This window comes from Centropristis striata, chromosome 18, assembly GCF_030273125.1.
Source record: "Centropristis striata isolate RG_2023a ecotype Rhode Island chromosome 18, C.striata_1.0, whole genome shotgun sequence".
Classification (NCBI taxonomy): domain Eukaryota; kingdom Metazoa; phylum Chordata; class Actinopteri; order Perciformes; family Serranidae; genus Centropristis; species Centropristis striata.
The window spans coordinates 30930341-30945754 of NC_081534.1; the positions used below are offsets into that span (position 1 = coordinate 30930341).

Here is a 15414-nt window from a genome sequence, read left to right on the forward strand (position 1 = left end):
TAAATTGTAATAGAGTATTTTTATTCTATATTTTATTATTTATATTATTATTATTATTATTATTATTATTATATATTATTTATAAAAAAGACTATTTTATTAAAAAAATGTTTTAATGTAATTATAATTATTTCATTTTTAAATTAAATAGTGGCTGCTGTCATAATGAGGTGGCAATGGTATAAAGAGCAACAAAGTCCGTGTAGGTAAGAGGTCGGATTTTATGCAATATTTTAGTTGTATACGCAAGTTAATTTGTTAATTTAACTTCCGTAAATAACGTATCAAGTTCTACATCACATGGGTAACGATGTCACTTAGTTACGTACAGAAATAGTTATTTTAACCCGAATCACAATCTTTTTTTTCTAAACTTAACCGAGTAGTTTGAGGCCAAAAATTAACCAAGAAGTTCAAGTTCACAATATTAACCACAACGTGCTTGCAGCAGCTTTCACAACCTTAAATAGAACGGTCATATTTCATAAGATATCATACAAACTGTTGTATTTAGATTGTTTCTCGTATTCACTTTTATATTCTGCAGATTAAGAATGTTTGCTGAGGCCAAATCCCAAAATCTGAATAAAAAGCCCAAAGTAGGACTGTAAAACCTGCAATAAATAGTTGGTATAAGTATTTAAATAACAGCAAATGACAGATATATGACAAACAGGATCTGTACAGTCCTGCTCCACTGAGGCTACAATAAACACTACTTTTCACACTTGGATTCCCTCTATTGTTTTCTTTTCTGTTGTTTGTCTCAGGAGGATCAAATAACCTCTGACTTCAGTTCTGCTGTTTGAGAAGAGGAACAGGAGCTCTCACTCTGTCTCTGTTTTCAGGAACCAAAAGGAAAATAACTTGCTCTCAATGGATGAGGTGATGAATCCTGTCAGATTGCCCAGTAAAACACACAGACACACACTTCATCATCACGCCGAAAAGTTAGTTTAGCAGGTAAACTTTACATCAGGGGTCTCAAACTCAAATTACCTGGGGGCCACTGGAGGCAGTATCAAAATGACCAAAAAAAAAAGACACAAAATGACCAAAAAACACACAGAATTACCAAAAGAGACACAAAATTATTTTAAAAAGACATAAAAAAAAAAAACCCAAAAAAGAAACAGAATTACCAAAAAAAGTAATTAAAGGGGCCTTCCACACACAACACGGTAAAGTGCCATTCATATAAAACTCACATTAAACTTTCATATCAAGGTGGGGGCCACAAAATATCGTCACGAGGGCCATAATTGGCCTGCGCACCGCGAGTTTGAGACCCATGATTTACACCGATAAAGTGTAAAGTGGTCTAAAGTGGCATTAAAACAGTATGAATCATAACATTTATCGACTTATATTCCAGTGTCTGGAATAACATTTATTTTATTTATTTTAAAGGACCACTTACAAAGTGCCAATTTAAAAAAAAAAAAAAGACTGCACATGTTATATGGCTGCAGAAGAGCCAAAGTTCATCTGGAGTTTTATAGATTACTGCAAAAAATGCAGAAAAAGATGTTCCTGCTCTACATTCATTTATTTTAAAAGGACCACAAAGTGCCAATAAAAATATAAAAAAAAGACTGTAAGAAACTCTCGATAGAGGAACTCATCTTCCCAGAAATAAAAGATCTTTGAGACGCGCTTCTTCTTCTTCTTCAGGTTTCCCGTCACCATGGAAACGGCAGCATCATAAACTGACCACACTTTGGATTATTTATAACAGGAAAAAACAAAAAAAAAAGCCAAAAAAACCTGAGAAACAGCGTGATGTCGGGAGGAGCAGAGCAGCTGCTGGAGCTCAACCTGCGGAGGGAGACGTGGTGCCAGGTGGAGGTGCAGCCCCGGGAGGCCTGGCAGCGGACCGAGAGGAGACACTACCGGGGCCACCTGAGGACCAGCCGGGGCCTCCTCACCGCTCTGACCGCCGGGACGCAGCGCAGCGCGGCCTGCAGCGACAGGCTGCCCCCCTCCAGACTCCCGGAGAGGAGACACTACGAGGAGAGCTGTAAGGGCTCTGATATACCACTTAATATTACTATTTATTTATTTATTTTTATTTATCTGACTATTATTTTTTCACTTTAACCCACTTTATTAACCCTTTGGAGTTATTTTGAAGGGTTTTGACTATTTTTCATTCTGCCTCTATTAACCACTTAAAAAATGTTGGGATCATTTTTTTCAACACAACCTCACCTGATTATTATTTTGTCATTTTGACTTACTCAACATTTTGAACACATAAAAACACACACACACACACACACACACACACACACACACACACAAAATACAAAAACCACACACACGAAAAAAGGTAAAACACACAAAAAAATTACAAAAAATGGCAACAGAAAAACGCAAAAAAATACACAAAACACACAAAAAACACATGTAAAAACACAAAAAATTGCAATAAAACACAAAAAATGACAACAAACACTAAAAAAATACACAAAAAACACGTGTAAAAACGCAAAAAAACATGCAAAAAAACACATAAAAACACAAAAAACACCCAGAAAACCTTTTACCTTTGCTGAAAAAGAGTTGATGCGCTACATTTGACATGGAAATTTCTAGAAAAGCCAAAACTTAAGAGTGAAGCTGCCAGCAGGGCTCCATGCTGCTGAAGTTTTTATGTTGCAACGTCATGAGGTGTCATGCTCCGGAGCTTTCCTGGACTCCAGAGGGTTAATGAAATACTTCTCTAATGTCTCCATGGGGAGTTAAAGTGTCTGCCTCAAACTGTGTCCATCTCTATAATTAATACCATGAATAATATCTCTAAAAAGTTCTTATTAATATCTAAAAGTACAACATTCCGGCAGGGATCAATCCAGATATTTTACAATGACTTCATCATGATAGTTTCTAATTTATCTTTATTTAGGACAAGACACTACACTGTAAATAAATAAAAAATAAGAAAAACTGTTGTTTTTACGGTAAACAAACAAACAAACAAAAAAATGGCAGCTGTGGTTGCCAGAATTTTACGGTAATAAATGCGGTGCAACTTTTTCTAATATTACGGTAAAATGCGGTAAAATGCGGTAAAATACGGTAAAAGCACGGTTGATTTCACTTTTAAGAGTGCCATTTTATTCCATATTTTACCGTAAAAAGAAACGCTGTTCTGCCATATAATTGACAAGAAAATACTTTATGAATTAAAGATTTCACTATTAAATATTACAGTATATATTTGTTAGAGATATGGTGTTTAGTACATTTAACAGTAAGAAAAAGTATTTTTTTTACAAAAAATAAATGCAAAAATTACAGTGATGGCTTGTATATATATAACATTATATTTTTGTTACAAACACGGTGCCAGAGTATTTAAAAGTGGAGTAATGTATTTTTCAAAAAAGAAAGTTAAAAAAATACTGTTTTGGCTGATATATACATATACATTTACAGTGTTTTATTGTTACTGAAAGTGAATTAACTCATTTATCATTTTACGGTCTTTTACTGTCATGGTTTAGCAGTTTTTCACCGTAAAATCTACAGACATTTTTTACAGTGTACATGCAAAATCTCTTATCATGCACTGGTAATAACTGACAATTTGGGCTATTTTGCCTACTTTGCCTACTTAACATGTTTTTTTTAAGACTTTTGAAGAGAAAACATCCAAAATGCACATTTAAATGTTTATTTTACTTCATTTTGTCTGTTTGTGTCTGTAGATTTTGCCTAAATTCATCAAAAAAATAGCATTAGATAATGCATGATATGCATATTTAAACATAAAATTGCAGAAAACTGGGACTAGAAAAAATAATATTCATCTTTGCATGCAGAAACTAATATTTCTTAGCAGTTCATGCATGCAACTAGACGCTTCACTAAAGTGATGCAACAGAAATAACCTTCCAACCTCTGCAGATCTGCAGATGTCCTTTTCTCCCTGATGATCTTCCTCAGGGTCAGATCATTATCTGATTTGATGACGTGTGTTCAAAAACTAAACCATCTGACCCCTGAAGGTAAAACTTCTGTGTTTTTCTCCTACAGATGAATCCCAGCTGGTGTAAACTGCTGCAGCCTGACACAAGCTCAGAGAAATACAAATGCATTTAACTTTGAGTGTTTTATTTCCATTAACAGAATGCATCATAATACAATATCAAAAATGTAGAAAAAAATACATAATGTAAAGTATTACAAGTGTTGATCTTTGTCTTGGTGATTTGTTTGTGTCTCTAAAAATCTTATTTCCTGTTCCTTTACAAATTTGATGTTGGCCTTCTAGTCCAGAATTGAATATATATATATATATATATATATATATATATATATATATATATATATATATATAAAGTCAAAAAAATTATTAGACCACTTTTTTTCTTCAATATGTTGTTTATTTTAATGCCTGGTACAACTAAAGGTACATTTGTTTGGACAAACATAATGATAACAACAAAAAAAATTCTTAAGAGTTTAATTTAAGAGCTGATATATAGACATTTTCCATGGTTTTCTTGATAATGATTTTAGTTATTATTAAGAAAACCATGTTAAATGGCAGCAGGCCCTGCTTAGCCTGCTGCCCCCGCGACCCGGCCCCGGATAAGCAGACAAGGATGAATGGATGTTAAATGTCTAGATATCAGCTCTTAAATTAAACTCTTATGAGATTTTGTTGTTGTTATCATTATATTTGTCCAACAAATGCACCTTCAGATGTACCAGGCATTAAAATGAACAAGAAAAAAAAACTAGGGTGGTCTATTATTTTTTTTTCCATGACTGTATATTTACTAACTATATTATCTTTTTCTTTTTTTTTAGAAATTATCTTTAAAATAACGTACAGTTTTTATCTATTTTTATTTATTTATTTATTTTTTTAAACATTATTTGACGTTAAGTGTGTGTCAACTTTTGCTGCCAGACTTTTTACCCCTTTTTTTTTTTTTTTTTTTTTTACAATTTTGTGCATAACACCCACGTAAGTTTTCCTAATCTTAACCAGGTCGTTTTGGTGCCTAAACATAACCAAGTAGCATCATTTCACAACGTTAAATATGTGTTTAAAATAGCGACCGGTCATGTTTTGATATGAACCACGCTGCAAAAGTTTTTCTTAAGAAATCCTACAAACTAGGATATATTTCCTTCCAAACACAGAAGACAAACTTTCCGATTTTAAGTTGCCTCTGGCGCCTCCTTCAGGCTAAACCTGCGTCCTGCCTGTCAGCATCAGCTCAGTTAACTTGAGCTTTGGGGAAAAGTCTGAGAGCGTTCTGCGTGGTGACGAGCTGGACGGTTTGAGTCGACAGACCTTTGACGTCAGCGATGTGACGGCAGGACAGAAGGATGTTAGACGGCTCGTTACGAACCTGAGAGGAGCAGGAGGAGGTGAAAACATCTGCAGGGGAGATAAAACATCTGTCACACTGTTGATCAGGTTACTCACATGCCTGTCGAGTCCCAGAGCAGGAGAGTCGGTTTCTAGACAGATGTGTTCCAGAGGGATCTGCTTGATCAGTTTGTCTCTCTGAAAGAAAATGAGACTCTGTTATCATCATTAGAATAAACTGATGCACACTGCAAAAAACATAAAGCTTATTAATTATATTTTTTTGAGTATATTTTACCTACTGACCATAGCTTTATGTGCTTATTTAATTATTAGTAGTTTTATTATGTGCTTATTTAATTATTAGTAGTATTATTATGTGCTTATTTAATTATTAATATTATTATTATTATTATTATTATTATTATTATTATTATGTGTTTATTTAATTGTTATTGTTATGTATTTATTTAATTATTATTATTATTATGATCTTATTTAATTATTAGTATTATTATTATGTGCTTATTTAATTATTAATATTATTATTATTATTATTATTATTATTATTATCTTATTTAATTATTATTATAATGTGCTTATTTTATTATTATTATTATTATTATATCAATGTGTTTATTTAATTATTAGTATTATTATTATGTGCTTTTTTAATTAATAATATTATTATGTGCTTATTTAATTATTATTAGAATCATTATTATGATCTTATTTAATTATTAGTATTATTATAATGTGCTTATTTAATTATTAGTATTATTATTATGTGCTTATTTAATTATTATTAGTATCATTATTATGATCTTATTTAATTATTAGTATTATTATTATGTGCTTATTTAATTATTAGTATTATTATTATGTGCTTATGTAATTATCTTATTGTTTAAAGACTTCTTTTTATGATTGCTAGCTTTTTCATGCTTTTCAAGCTATTCAGTGGTTGAATATGGTGAGTTTATATCTAAAATATTGGCTCCAATTTAGAGTTTTAGTTGCATGAAGTTTGAATGATATTTCAAAAGCATTTTTTATCCACCAAAACATGCTCGTTTCAAGTATTACTGGCTACAGTCGGGCTTTTTAAGCCACAATTGCTCAAAATAAGTATATTTGGATTTATTTCAAGCAATCATTGGTTTTTCCAGTGCCTAGATATTTTTACTTATTTAAATAATTCTTACAAAGAAAAATGTACTTACTGCACTGGCAGATCACTTTACTTGTTTCTAGCATGTATTTGCTTAATTCTAGTTATTTATTTCTTACTTTTTGTCAGTTGTTTTTTTGCAGCGCAACTAAAGATTCACTCCAATAATAGTTCTCCTAATTCAACTCTCCATCCAAGTTACAAAACCAGCACCAATTCTTGCACAAAAACTATTGTTAATATTACTTAGTGTGAATTTAAAAACTGTAGGTTGGGTGTTTTCTTTTACCCATAATGCATTGCATGTCAGTGAGAACTGACTGCACACATTTTATGGCTGCAGAGGAGCCAAAGTTCATCTGAAGTTTTATAGATTATTGCAAAAATGCAGAGAAAGACGTTCCTGCTGTACATTCACATGAGACCAGAGAACATTTTGATGACGTTTGCACTAATTTGTGCACATGTACGCACAAAAACTTCAGGAATCTTTGGCTTGAATGTGCAGAATGTTATATAAACCTGTTATAAATGTTATAAGGGAACCATAAATGTATCCTAGTGCTGATGATGGCAGAAGCTGTTTTAATGACAGCTCAAAATGTCTACTTTTTCTTTCCTTATGACTTGCAAAAAATGCATCATCTGTTCAATGATAAAACCCATAAAGAGTGTGATTGACACCAACCTGTTGGTTCCTGCAGACAGCAGGAGGGAAGGAGAAGAAGTAACCAGCCTTCACTCCTTCCAGAGCGACAGACGGCTTCCCCGCAAAGTTATGAAGCAGAGCTGCACTGATACCTGACGGGAAACCAGAGAGTTGTTACCTCCAAATGTCAGTTCTGCAGCCACGTGCATGTACAGAATGACGAGAAGCTGCAGGACGAACCTTGTTCTCTCATGGTCTGGATGGTGACTTTAGCAGCTGATCGTGAATGAACGTTGCTGTGGAGAAAACAGGAAGCAAGAAGAGCCGTCACATTCAGAGAGAACAGAAAAATGTGCATTTTGTGGTTTAAAAGTCGACTGGTTTCCCATTCATGCACGCCTGCTGTACAATGAGTGCTTCTATAATAATTCCCTGCCAAGAAAATAAGTTTGCAGCACATTTTCTCATTACGTGCTTCGATGCAAATCAGATTCAAATACAGTCAAAGCAACCTCTGTGATTCAGCAGCAGGAGAAATGAATGAACAGGAGGTAAAACATGCAACTGTAGCTGATATTCAACTAGCTGACTGAGCTTGTACACAAACCAAATCAAGGACATCAAAAAGATATCAGAAAAATGTGAAAAATGCACTAAGGGTTTAGAGCCATGCCGGCCAAAGGAGGGCATGTGTAATGTTAGAGAGTGTGTGTGTGTGTGTGTGAGAGAGAGAGAGAGAGAGGTTACAGAGCTGAGAATAAAAGACTATAAACCAAAAGACAAGAGCAAAAACAGACAACAAGAAAGAGGGAAAAACTAGAAAACTGTTCAAAGATGACGGAGAGAAAAACAAAAAAAACATTCAGGAAAAAACTAAAATGAAAAAAGGCCTAAAAGAAAAAAAACAAACAGAAAAACAGCAGTGGGTTACAGCAGAGCTGCACGCTTGGACTTTAAGATTTTCACGTTTATAATGTTCACATTCACAACAGAGTGAATGTGACTTCTCTTTGTGCTGAATGTGATGATGACTGCAGGTGTTGCTGCAGGAATTTTAACTTGCAGTAAGTGAAAGGGAGACACGCTGCAAGCTGCTTCTTCAGCATCTCAAGAGAGAAGATTAAAACTGAAATATGTGCAAATCTCATGTGTTCAGCTGTCTTTATATAACAATAATAATAATAATAATAATATATATTATAATCCTGCAGAGCTGTGGTTGATACTAGGGCTGGGCGATATGGACCAAAAGTCATCCCAAGGAAGGAAGGAAAGAAGAAAGGAGGGAGGGAGGGAGGGAAGAAAGAAAGAAAGAAAGAAAGAAAGAAAGAAAGAAAGAAAGAAAGAAACAAAGAAAGAAAGAAAGAAAGAAAGAAAGAAAGAAAGAAAGAAACAAAGAATCTTTTTTTTTTTAATCCAAACTCCATAAAGTGCACATTTAAATAAATAAAAATGTAGCCTATGTTATAAAATAGGCTAATTTCTTTCTGAAATAAATTTATTTATTTGAGAAAAAAATAATGAACATTACAAAGTAACTAAATATGACAAACCCTTGTAAGGGCAGCATTTATATATGAAGAAAGAAAAAAAAGAACTATATTGATATATGTGATATGGTCTAATACCATATCACATTTAAAATCTATCGATATATTATTTATATATCTATATATCACCCAGCCCTATGTTGAACTGTATATAACTCTATCTGAGCTGCTCACACAGGAAGCTGCAGCTCTTTGGAGACGTCCAGCTGCCTGGTGAAGACCTCCAGCTGCTGCTGTCTGTCCTGCTGAGAGGGACAGAACCACGGGGTGAAGTCCAGACCGATCTGGAACCAAGAAGAACCAGGAAGTTAAATATCACTGGACATTAACCAGCAGCCATCAGCTCAGATGTTCCTGGACCAGAAGACACTCGTCGTCTCAGGATGAAGACAGAAAAGTTAAAGAAAATGTCAAAACACGTTTCATTTATAAGTCACATGCACGACTTTTCACCCCTCAACTTGGGAGTTTTGGGCTATTTTGTCCATTTTGAATCCATTTCAATCTGCCTCTATATACTAATTATGTAAATGTTTACCATGTCATGTTTGGTATCACTGTTTTCAGCACAACCTCACCTATAGGACCTGATCATTATTTTCTCACTTTGGCCCACTGAAACAACATTTTGAAATCAAAAACACATAACAAAACCATAAAAAAAAGACATTTTTACAAGTTTTTTTTAACTTCCAGGACACAATCATGCAAGAGTTTCAAATGCTGGTTACAAATATAATACAGTCATGGAAAAAAATGATTAGACCCTTGTTTTCTTCAGTTTCTTGTTAATTTTAATGCCTGGTACAACTAAAGTTACATTTGTTTGGACAAATATAATGATAACAACAAAAATAGCTGATAATAGTTTAATCTAAGAGCTGATATCTAGACATCTTCCATGGTTTTCTTTATAAAAACCAAAATCATTATCAAGAAAACCATGGAAAATGTCTAGATATCAGCTCTGAAATTAAATTCTTATCAGCTATTTTTGTTCCCATCATTATATTTGTCCAAACAAATGTAACTTTAGTTGTACCAGGCATTAAAATGAACAAGAAACTGAAGAAAACAAGGGTCTAATAATGTTTTCCATGACTGTATATAAGAGGTAAAATGAGGAGAACATCTAGTTCTATATTTTATACTAAATATATTTGACCCTATCAGGGTCAAACAGCAGGGCTCGACACTGCATCGTTGTTACGTCAGAGACTCCAGAAAGTTAAAATCTGTCGATCTAAAATCATTTAAAATTTAGTGGCAGAAGTGTTCAGTGGACCATCTGCTGCAGAGAAGACAGACTCCCTGAACATTTGCAGGTAAAATGCATGAGGAGACGTGTTTATAAAGTCAAAGATGAGCTGAACTGTGTAGAGTTCTGCAGGAGGCGGAGCCTGCTGAGTTCCAACCTGATCCATTAAACCAACAGGTCTGAAACGAGACCCTGGGACTGTTGACTCGGCTCTGTGAAGCCTGAAATCTGCTCCCAAAAAACACACACATTCCTCAACAGGAAGCAGGAGAGACGCCCGCAGAATGCAGGGTGTGTGTGTGTGTGTGTGTGTGTGGGTGGGTGTGTGTGTGTGCATGAGTGCACTGACTCGACTCATTAACTTTCCCCAGGAGGAAGATCAGGAGGTGAAACAGGAGTTCTAACTACTTTAATTTACCAGAAGTCACCATTAACGTGTGAGCTGCTTTATTAGAACCTGTGTGATTTAAATCCTGTGTGAATTGTGATAATTGAGGAATAACGGATGCAAAATGTGCATGAAATGGTGTTGTGTAAAAAAATGTTTACCATTTAATGTTGGTATATTTTTTTTAAGTGACGTCTAGACAGAATTAAAATAATGTTAAATATGGCCAAAATAGTCCAATGGGTTAAAAAAAAATTGCAAACTTCTGCACAAATGTACTTTTTGCATTTAATGTTTAATGTTTGTTAATATTTTGATATTTATTATTATTATTTATTGGGTATTGTTTTTCATTGCATGTTATGCATTGTATTATGTATTACTTATGTTTTATTGTTTTTTTTTGCTATCCACTTTGCTGCTGTAACTCTGGAAATGTCCCAGTTGTGAGACTAATAAAGGAAATCTTAATCTTAAAAAAAGCACAATGGGTTAAAATGGGGTTTTTGCATTTTATTCATTCTATTTTTTTTTTTAAACTATTATTATCATTTAGAGGGTTTTCTTTTTCATTGCATGCTATGCACAGTATGTATTCTATTTTCAAGTATTTTTTTTTTTAAACAAGTGGGGTTTTATTTTACATTTGTTGATGCAATCTGTCAATATGTTCATTTTTGTGCTTTTTTTTCATTTGCATTTACAATAAAAAAATACCATGCAGCAATTACTGCATTTCTTGTATGAAAGCTGCAATACTTATAAAGTTATTATTATTTTTACAAACTTGTGTGTGTGTGTGTGTGTGTGTGTGTGTGTGTGTGTGTGTGTGTGTGTGTGTGTGTGTGTGTGTGTGTGTGTGTGTGTGTGTGTGTGCTTACTTCTCCAACAGCGACGAGGCGTTCTCTGTGTTTGTAGAACAGTGGCAGGGCGTCCTCCAGGTCCTATGAGAAACACGTCAAAATCTGTTTTATTTAAACACAATTAAGATATTTTTGTGTGATTTAACTCTACTTTCTTTATTATAAATGTTAAACACTGTAAAGTCTTCTTTTATAGAGAAAATTTGCATCTAAACTCCATTTAACTCTCTGTTGCTTTATTAAGTTGAATTCTGGCACTTTAATCAGCAGCTTCTTTGGATTTTCTTCACATTTTCTATAACATTTATCACAAGAAGGCAGCTTGTTGCAGCAGGACACACAACAACTAAAGTAAGGACAGGAGGGATAAACATGGAGAGAAAATGTTAAAAAAAAAATGATGCATTTTTCCGGAGCTCTTTTGCTCCTAAGTCCACAAACTTTTAAGGATTTCCAGGACTGTGAGAGGTAGAGTTTATGACCAAAATTACCAAAAAAAGACACAAAATTACAAAAAAAAGACACAAAAAGACTGAAAAAACACTAAATTACTTAAAAAAAGACACAAAATTACCATAAAAGACAGAGAAAGTTTGGGACCCATGTTTTAGATCAGGGATGGGCAACTGGAGGCCCGGGGGCCGCATACGGCCCTCACCCTCTCTTGAAGTGGCCCTCAGTACAACTACATGCATTTGAGCATGAAATCTTAAAAGTGCAGTGTAAAAATGCACAAAATTACTTCTTGCAATTAATGTTGGTCTGCTGTTCTTTCACTGAAAAAAATAAATAAATCACAGTAATCACAGTGGTTATTTTTTATTTGCTTCAAACCTTTTGTATTCATATTTATACTGTTCTACACCGCAAATTATTTGGTTCTTAAGATAAAACAAACTTAGATTTGTTGTTATGTGAAGTGTTGGATAATTTATCTTGTTTTAAGAGTTAATTTCTTATTTTAAGTGTTCAACATGCTTATTTCTAGATTTAATAATCTTAATTTAAGAAATCTTGTCAAGGTAAATTATCTGTCCATGCAGCAAGATCATTTCCCTCAGATTTACTGTTTTTATCTGGTTTTTAGACTAAACACCTTTTTTGCAGTACATGCATTTGAGCATGAAATATGTTAAGTTACTGCACTTTCGTTTCATCATATCTGGTGAAGTGCACGGTCCTATATGTGGCCCTGTGGTAGTGCTGATGAAAAATCGTGGCCCCCTGCAGGATTTAAGTTGCCCATCCCTGCTTTAGAGGATCAGATGTGCAAGAAACTTTGTCGTCTTTATGGGAAACGACTCTCAGTTACAGCATCAAAGCCTAGAGTTCAAGCTGTTATATTTAGAATAATCTATAAGGAATGTTCAATGTTTCTATAATAGCTTATTAGAAACAATAAAAGACACAAAATTACTAAAAAACTAAATTACTTAAAAAAAAGACACAAAATTACCAAAAAGACATAAAATTACCAAAAAAGGACACAAAATACTTTAAAAAAAGACACAAAATTACCAAAAAAAGACACAAAATACTTTAAAAAAAGACACAAAATTACAAAAAAAAAGACAAAATAATTTAAAAAAGACACAAAATTACTAGAAAAAGACACAAAATTACCAAAAAATCTGCCTTTCTTTTTGTTAACGTTGTCATAGAAACAAGTGAAGCAAAGCTCCAGCTGGAGCACTTTGTGTGAGCCCTGCTTTAGAGGATCAAGAAACTTGAAAGAAACTTTGAAACTTTATCGTCTTTATGAGAAACGACTCTCAGTTACAGCATCAAAGCCTAAAGTTCCTGCTGTTATATTTAGAATAATCTATAAGGAATGTTCAATGTTTCTATTATAGCTTATTAGAAACAATAAATAGACTTTGATCTCCTCCAGGAACACCTCCTCCCTCCCCCCGTCTCTCCCTACGACTCCTCTCAGAGTCCATAAAGTCAAATAACCCAGCGTGTGGATGAGGAGCAGAGTGTTTTGGTACCTTTGGCGTCACGCTGCGCTGCTCTCCGTCCGGGCCGCGCTGCAGCGGGTGGAGGCCCAGACACGGAGCCAGCAGAGCTGGATAACTGAGGAGAGACTTCACTGTTACAGGCTGAATAACAAACAGCCGGAGCTCCAGCTGAGAGACGACAATGTCCATGTTTGTGTTCTTTACGTTGTGCAATAATGAGTTCAGTTAGAAAGAACATTTACACTATTACTGCACGTCCTGCCTCACAGGCTGGACAATCTGCTGCTTTATATACCTGTTTTATTTAGTAATATTACAGACTTTTGACTGCAATGATCTGATGTGTACAGAGTAAAATGATGGTGTTAATATGCAATAATATGATTAGCTTTTAAAATGAAAAATAGGAGGTTTTCAAATACCCAGAAAAAGCAATGTATGCATTCATAGCTAAATATATTTTTATTTTTTATCTATGAAAATAATTCCATAGGTAAAATATATATATATATATATATATATATATATATATATATATATATATATATATGTTCTTAATTTATTTATTATTTTTTCTACTTTGCTGGCATATTTTTATGAACTCTTTGGTTTTAAAAAATATATATTTTATGTGCATAAACCTCAAGGTGCTGATCAAAATATTCCAGTGAAGTAAAAAAAATAAATGAATGAATAAAAACATAAAAAATAAATAAATAAATAGTAGGTTTGGAAACAAACCCAGAAAAGCAATGTACGCATTCATAGCTAAATATGGTTTTATTCTTTTTTTTTATTCATTAAAATAATTCCTTAGGCTAAAAAAAATATATATATATATTAATGTTCTTTATTTATTTATTATTGATTTTTACTTTGCTGGTATATTTTTATGAGGTCTTTGGTTTTTAAAAATATATATTTTATCTGCACAACCCTCAAGGTGCTCATAAAATATTCCAGTAAAGTAAAAATAAATAATAATAAATACAAAATACAAAATTGCATACATTCTGAATTATTTAATTAAAAAAAATGCAAACATTGAATTTTCTGGGATTGAGTTTGTATCTCTTCCCTGTTATTTTATTTAATTATAATGTCATAACTCCCCACTTTGCATCGTCAAAATGTGTAACAAAAAAAGAAAATTTCTGCCAACGTCTTTTTTTCCCTTGTTATTATATGCATTTACTGCACCAGTCCTTCTTTTCTCTATAAAACTCACAATATAATATTTTATGAGACAGACACTATGGACTGATTATGTAACACATACACACCGTTCCTGCAGCTGCAGAACTCTGTCAAACTCTCTGACTTCTTCTGTTACTGCAACCAGAGTCTTGACCCCAGCCTGCACACACACACACACACACACACACACACACACACACACACAAATGGCTCTTATCTCAGCCCTCATATTCTTAAAGATACTATCATGATATTAAGCTCTTGTTATATAAACTTTTGCACATATGTGAGCAACATTGAGAAATATAACTATATTTTTATAAACATATTGCTCAATCCTACAATACAGTACATATACAATACATGTTATGTGGTTAATTTCTACTGTTTTGAACAGATGCATGGACAGATTTACCTCTGTGGTCCTCTGGATCACATCCTCCAGATCCTGCAAGCACAAAAATAAATTTGCACAGCAGAAATAAAAAAACTAGACTGTGCATTATAACAGCGAATGCAGGCTTAAATATCATGCAGCTTGTTCAAATAAACATGAACATTTACAATGTCAATAAAATACAATAAAAAAGGTTTAGACAGTAGAAAGACAGAAACAAAAGATAATGTAAAAAGTACCTAAGAAAAACTGAAGCTAACTACAGTTAATAAACTGTGAATTATAACAGTGAGTGTAAGCTTAAATATCATGCAGCTTGTTTAAATTAATATGAACATTTGTAATGTCAACACACGGTATAGTTACTTTTATACCAGAGCCAAACACGTTGTTTACAAACAACGACACACATTTATGTTGTTAAGTTAACTTACTTCTTCAAACTCGCGGGCTGATATGTGACAGTGACAGTCAACGAAGCCATGCTCCATTAGAAATCGAATAAATACGAGCTAAGAGAGCAAATTATACGTAAAAACTACAACATTTGCCCATTTTGTCTTTTCCAAACACAGCTTACAGCCAGGCGGAACTCTCGTTCGCTGCTAGCAAAGTTCTTCCGGGGATACATTTGGCGGTCGGACCAGG

At 33.6% G+C, this 15414-nt stretch overlaps 2 protein-coding genes across 2 annotated transcripts; one reads left to right on the forward strand and one right to left on the reverse strand.

The window, feature by feature from the left end:
* The first annotated feature begins 1687 nt into the window (after window positions 1–1687).
* LOC131991568 (spermatogenesis-associated protein 45-like) lies at window positions 1688–4246 on the forward strand. Its single transcript, XM_059357032.1, is given in 3 exon segments — window positions 1688–1756; window positions 1759–2020; window positions 4042–4246. Coding segments are annotated over 3 exon segments (351 nt in total). The 3' UTR covers window positions 4062–4246.
* A 696-nt stretch (window positions 4247–4942) lies between these two features.
* tatdn3 (TatD DNase domain containing 3) lies at window positions 4943–15351 on the reverse strand. Its single transcript, XM_059356306.1, has 10 exons — window positions 15201–15351; window positions 14785–14817; window positions 14456–14529; window positions 13203–13287; window positions 11230–11292; window positions 8877–8986; window positions 7393–7448; window positions 7192–7304; window positions 5450–5530; window positions 4943–5372 (listed from the first exon to the last, which is right to left on the reverse strand). The coding sequence occupies exons 1-10, from the start codon at window positions 15255–15257 to the stop codon at window positions 5238–5240; spliced, it is 807 nt and encodes a 268-aa protein (XP_059212289.1). The 5' UTR covers window positions 15258–15351; the 3' UTR covers window positions 4943–5237.
* Between the last annotated feature and the right edge of the window lie 63 nt (window positions 15352–15414).

What these genes read in the sequence shown, in the direction of transcription:
- tatdn3 (XM_059356306.1), bottom strand. Translation starts at nt 15,257, where the DNA reads ATGGAGCATGGCTTCGTTGACTGTCACTGTCACATATCAGCCCGCGAG. An exon ending in GCCTCGTCGCTGTTGGAGAA is followed by an intron (nt 8,987 to 11,229) that starts GTAAGCACACAC and finishes TCTTGGTTCCAG; the next exon opens with ATCGGTCTGGACTTCACCCC. An exon ending in CTCTGGGACTCGACAGGCAT is followed by an intron (nt 5,373 to 5,449) that starts GTGAGTAACCTG and finishes TGCTCCTCTCAG; the next exon opens with GTTCGTAACGAGCCGTCTAA.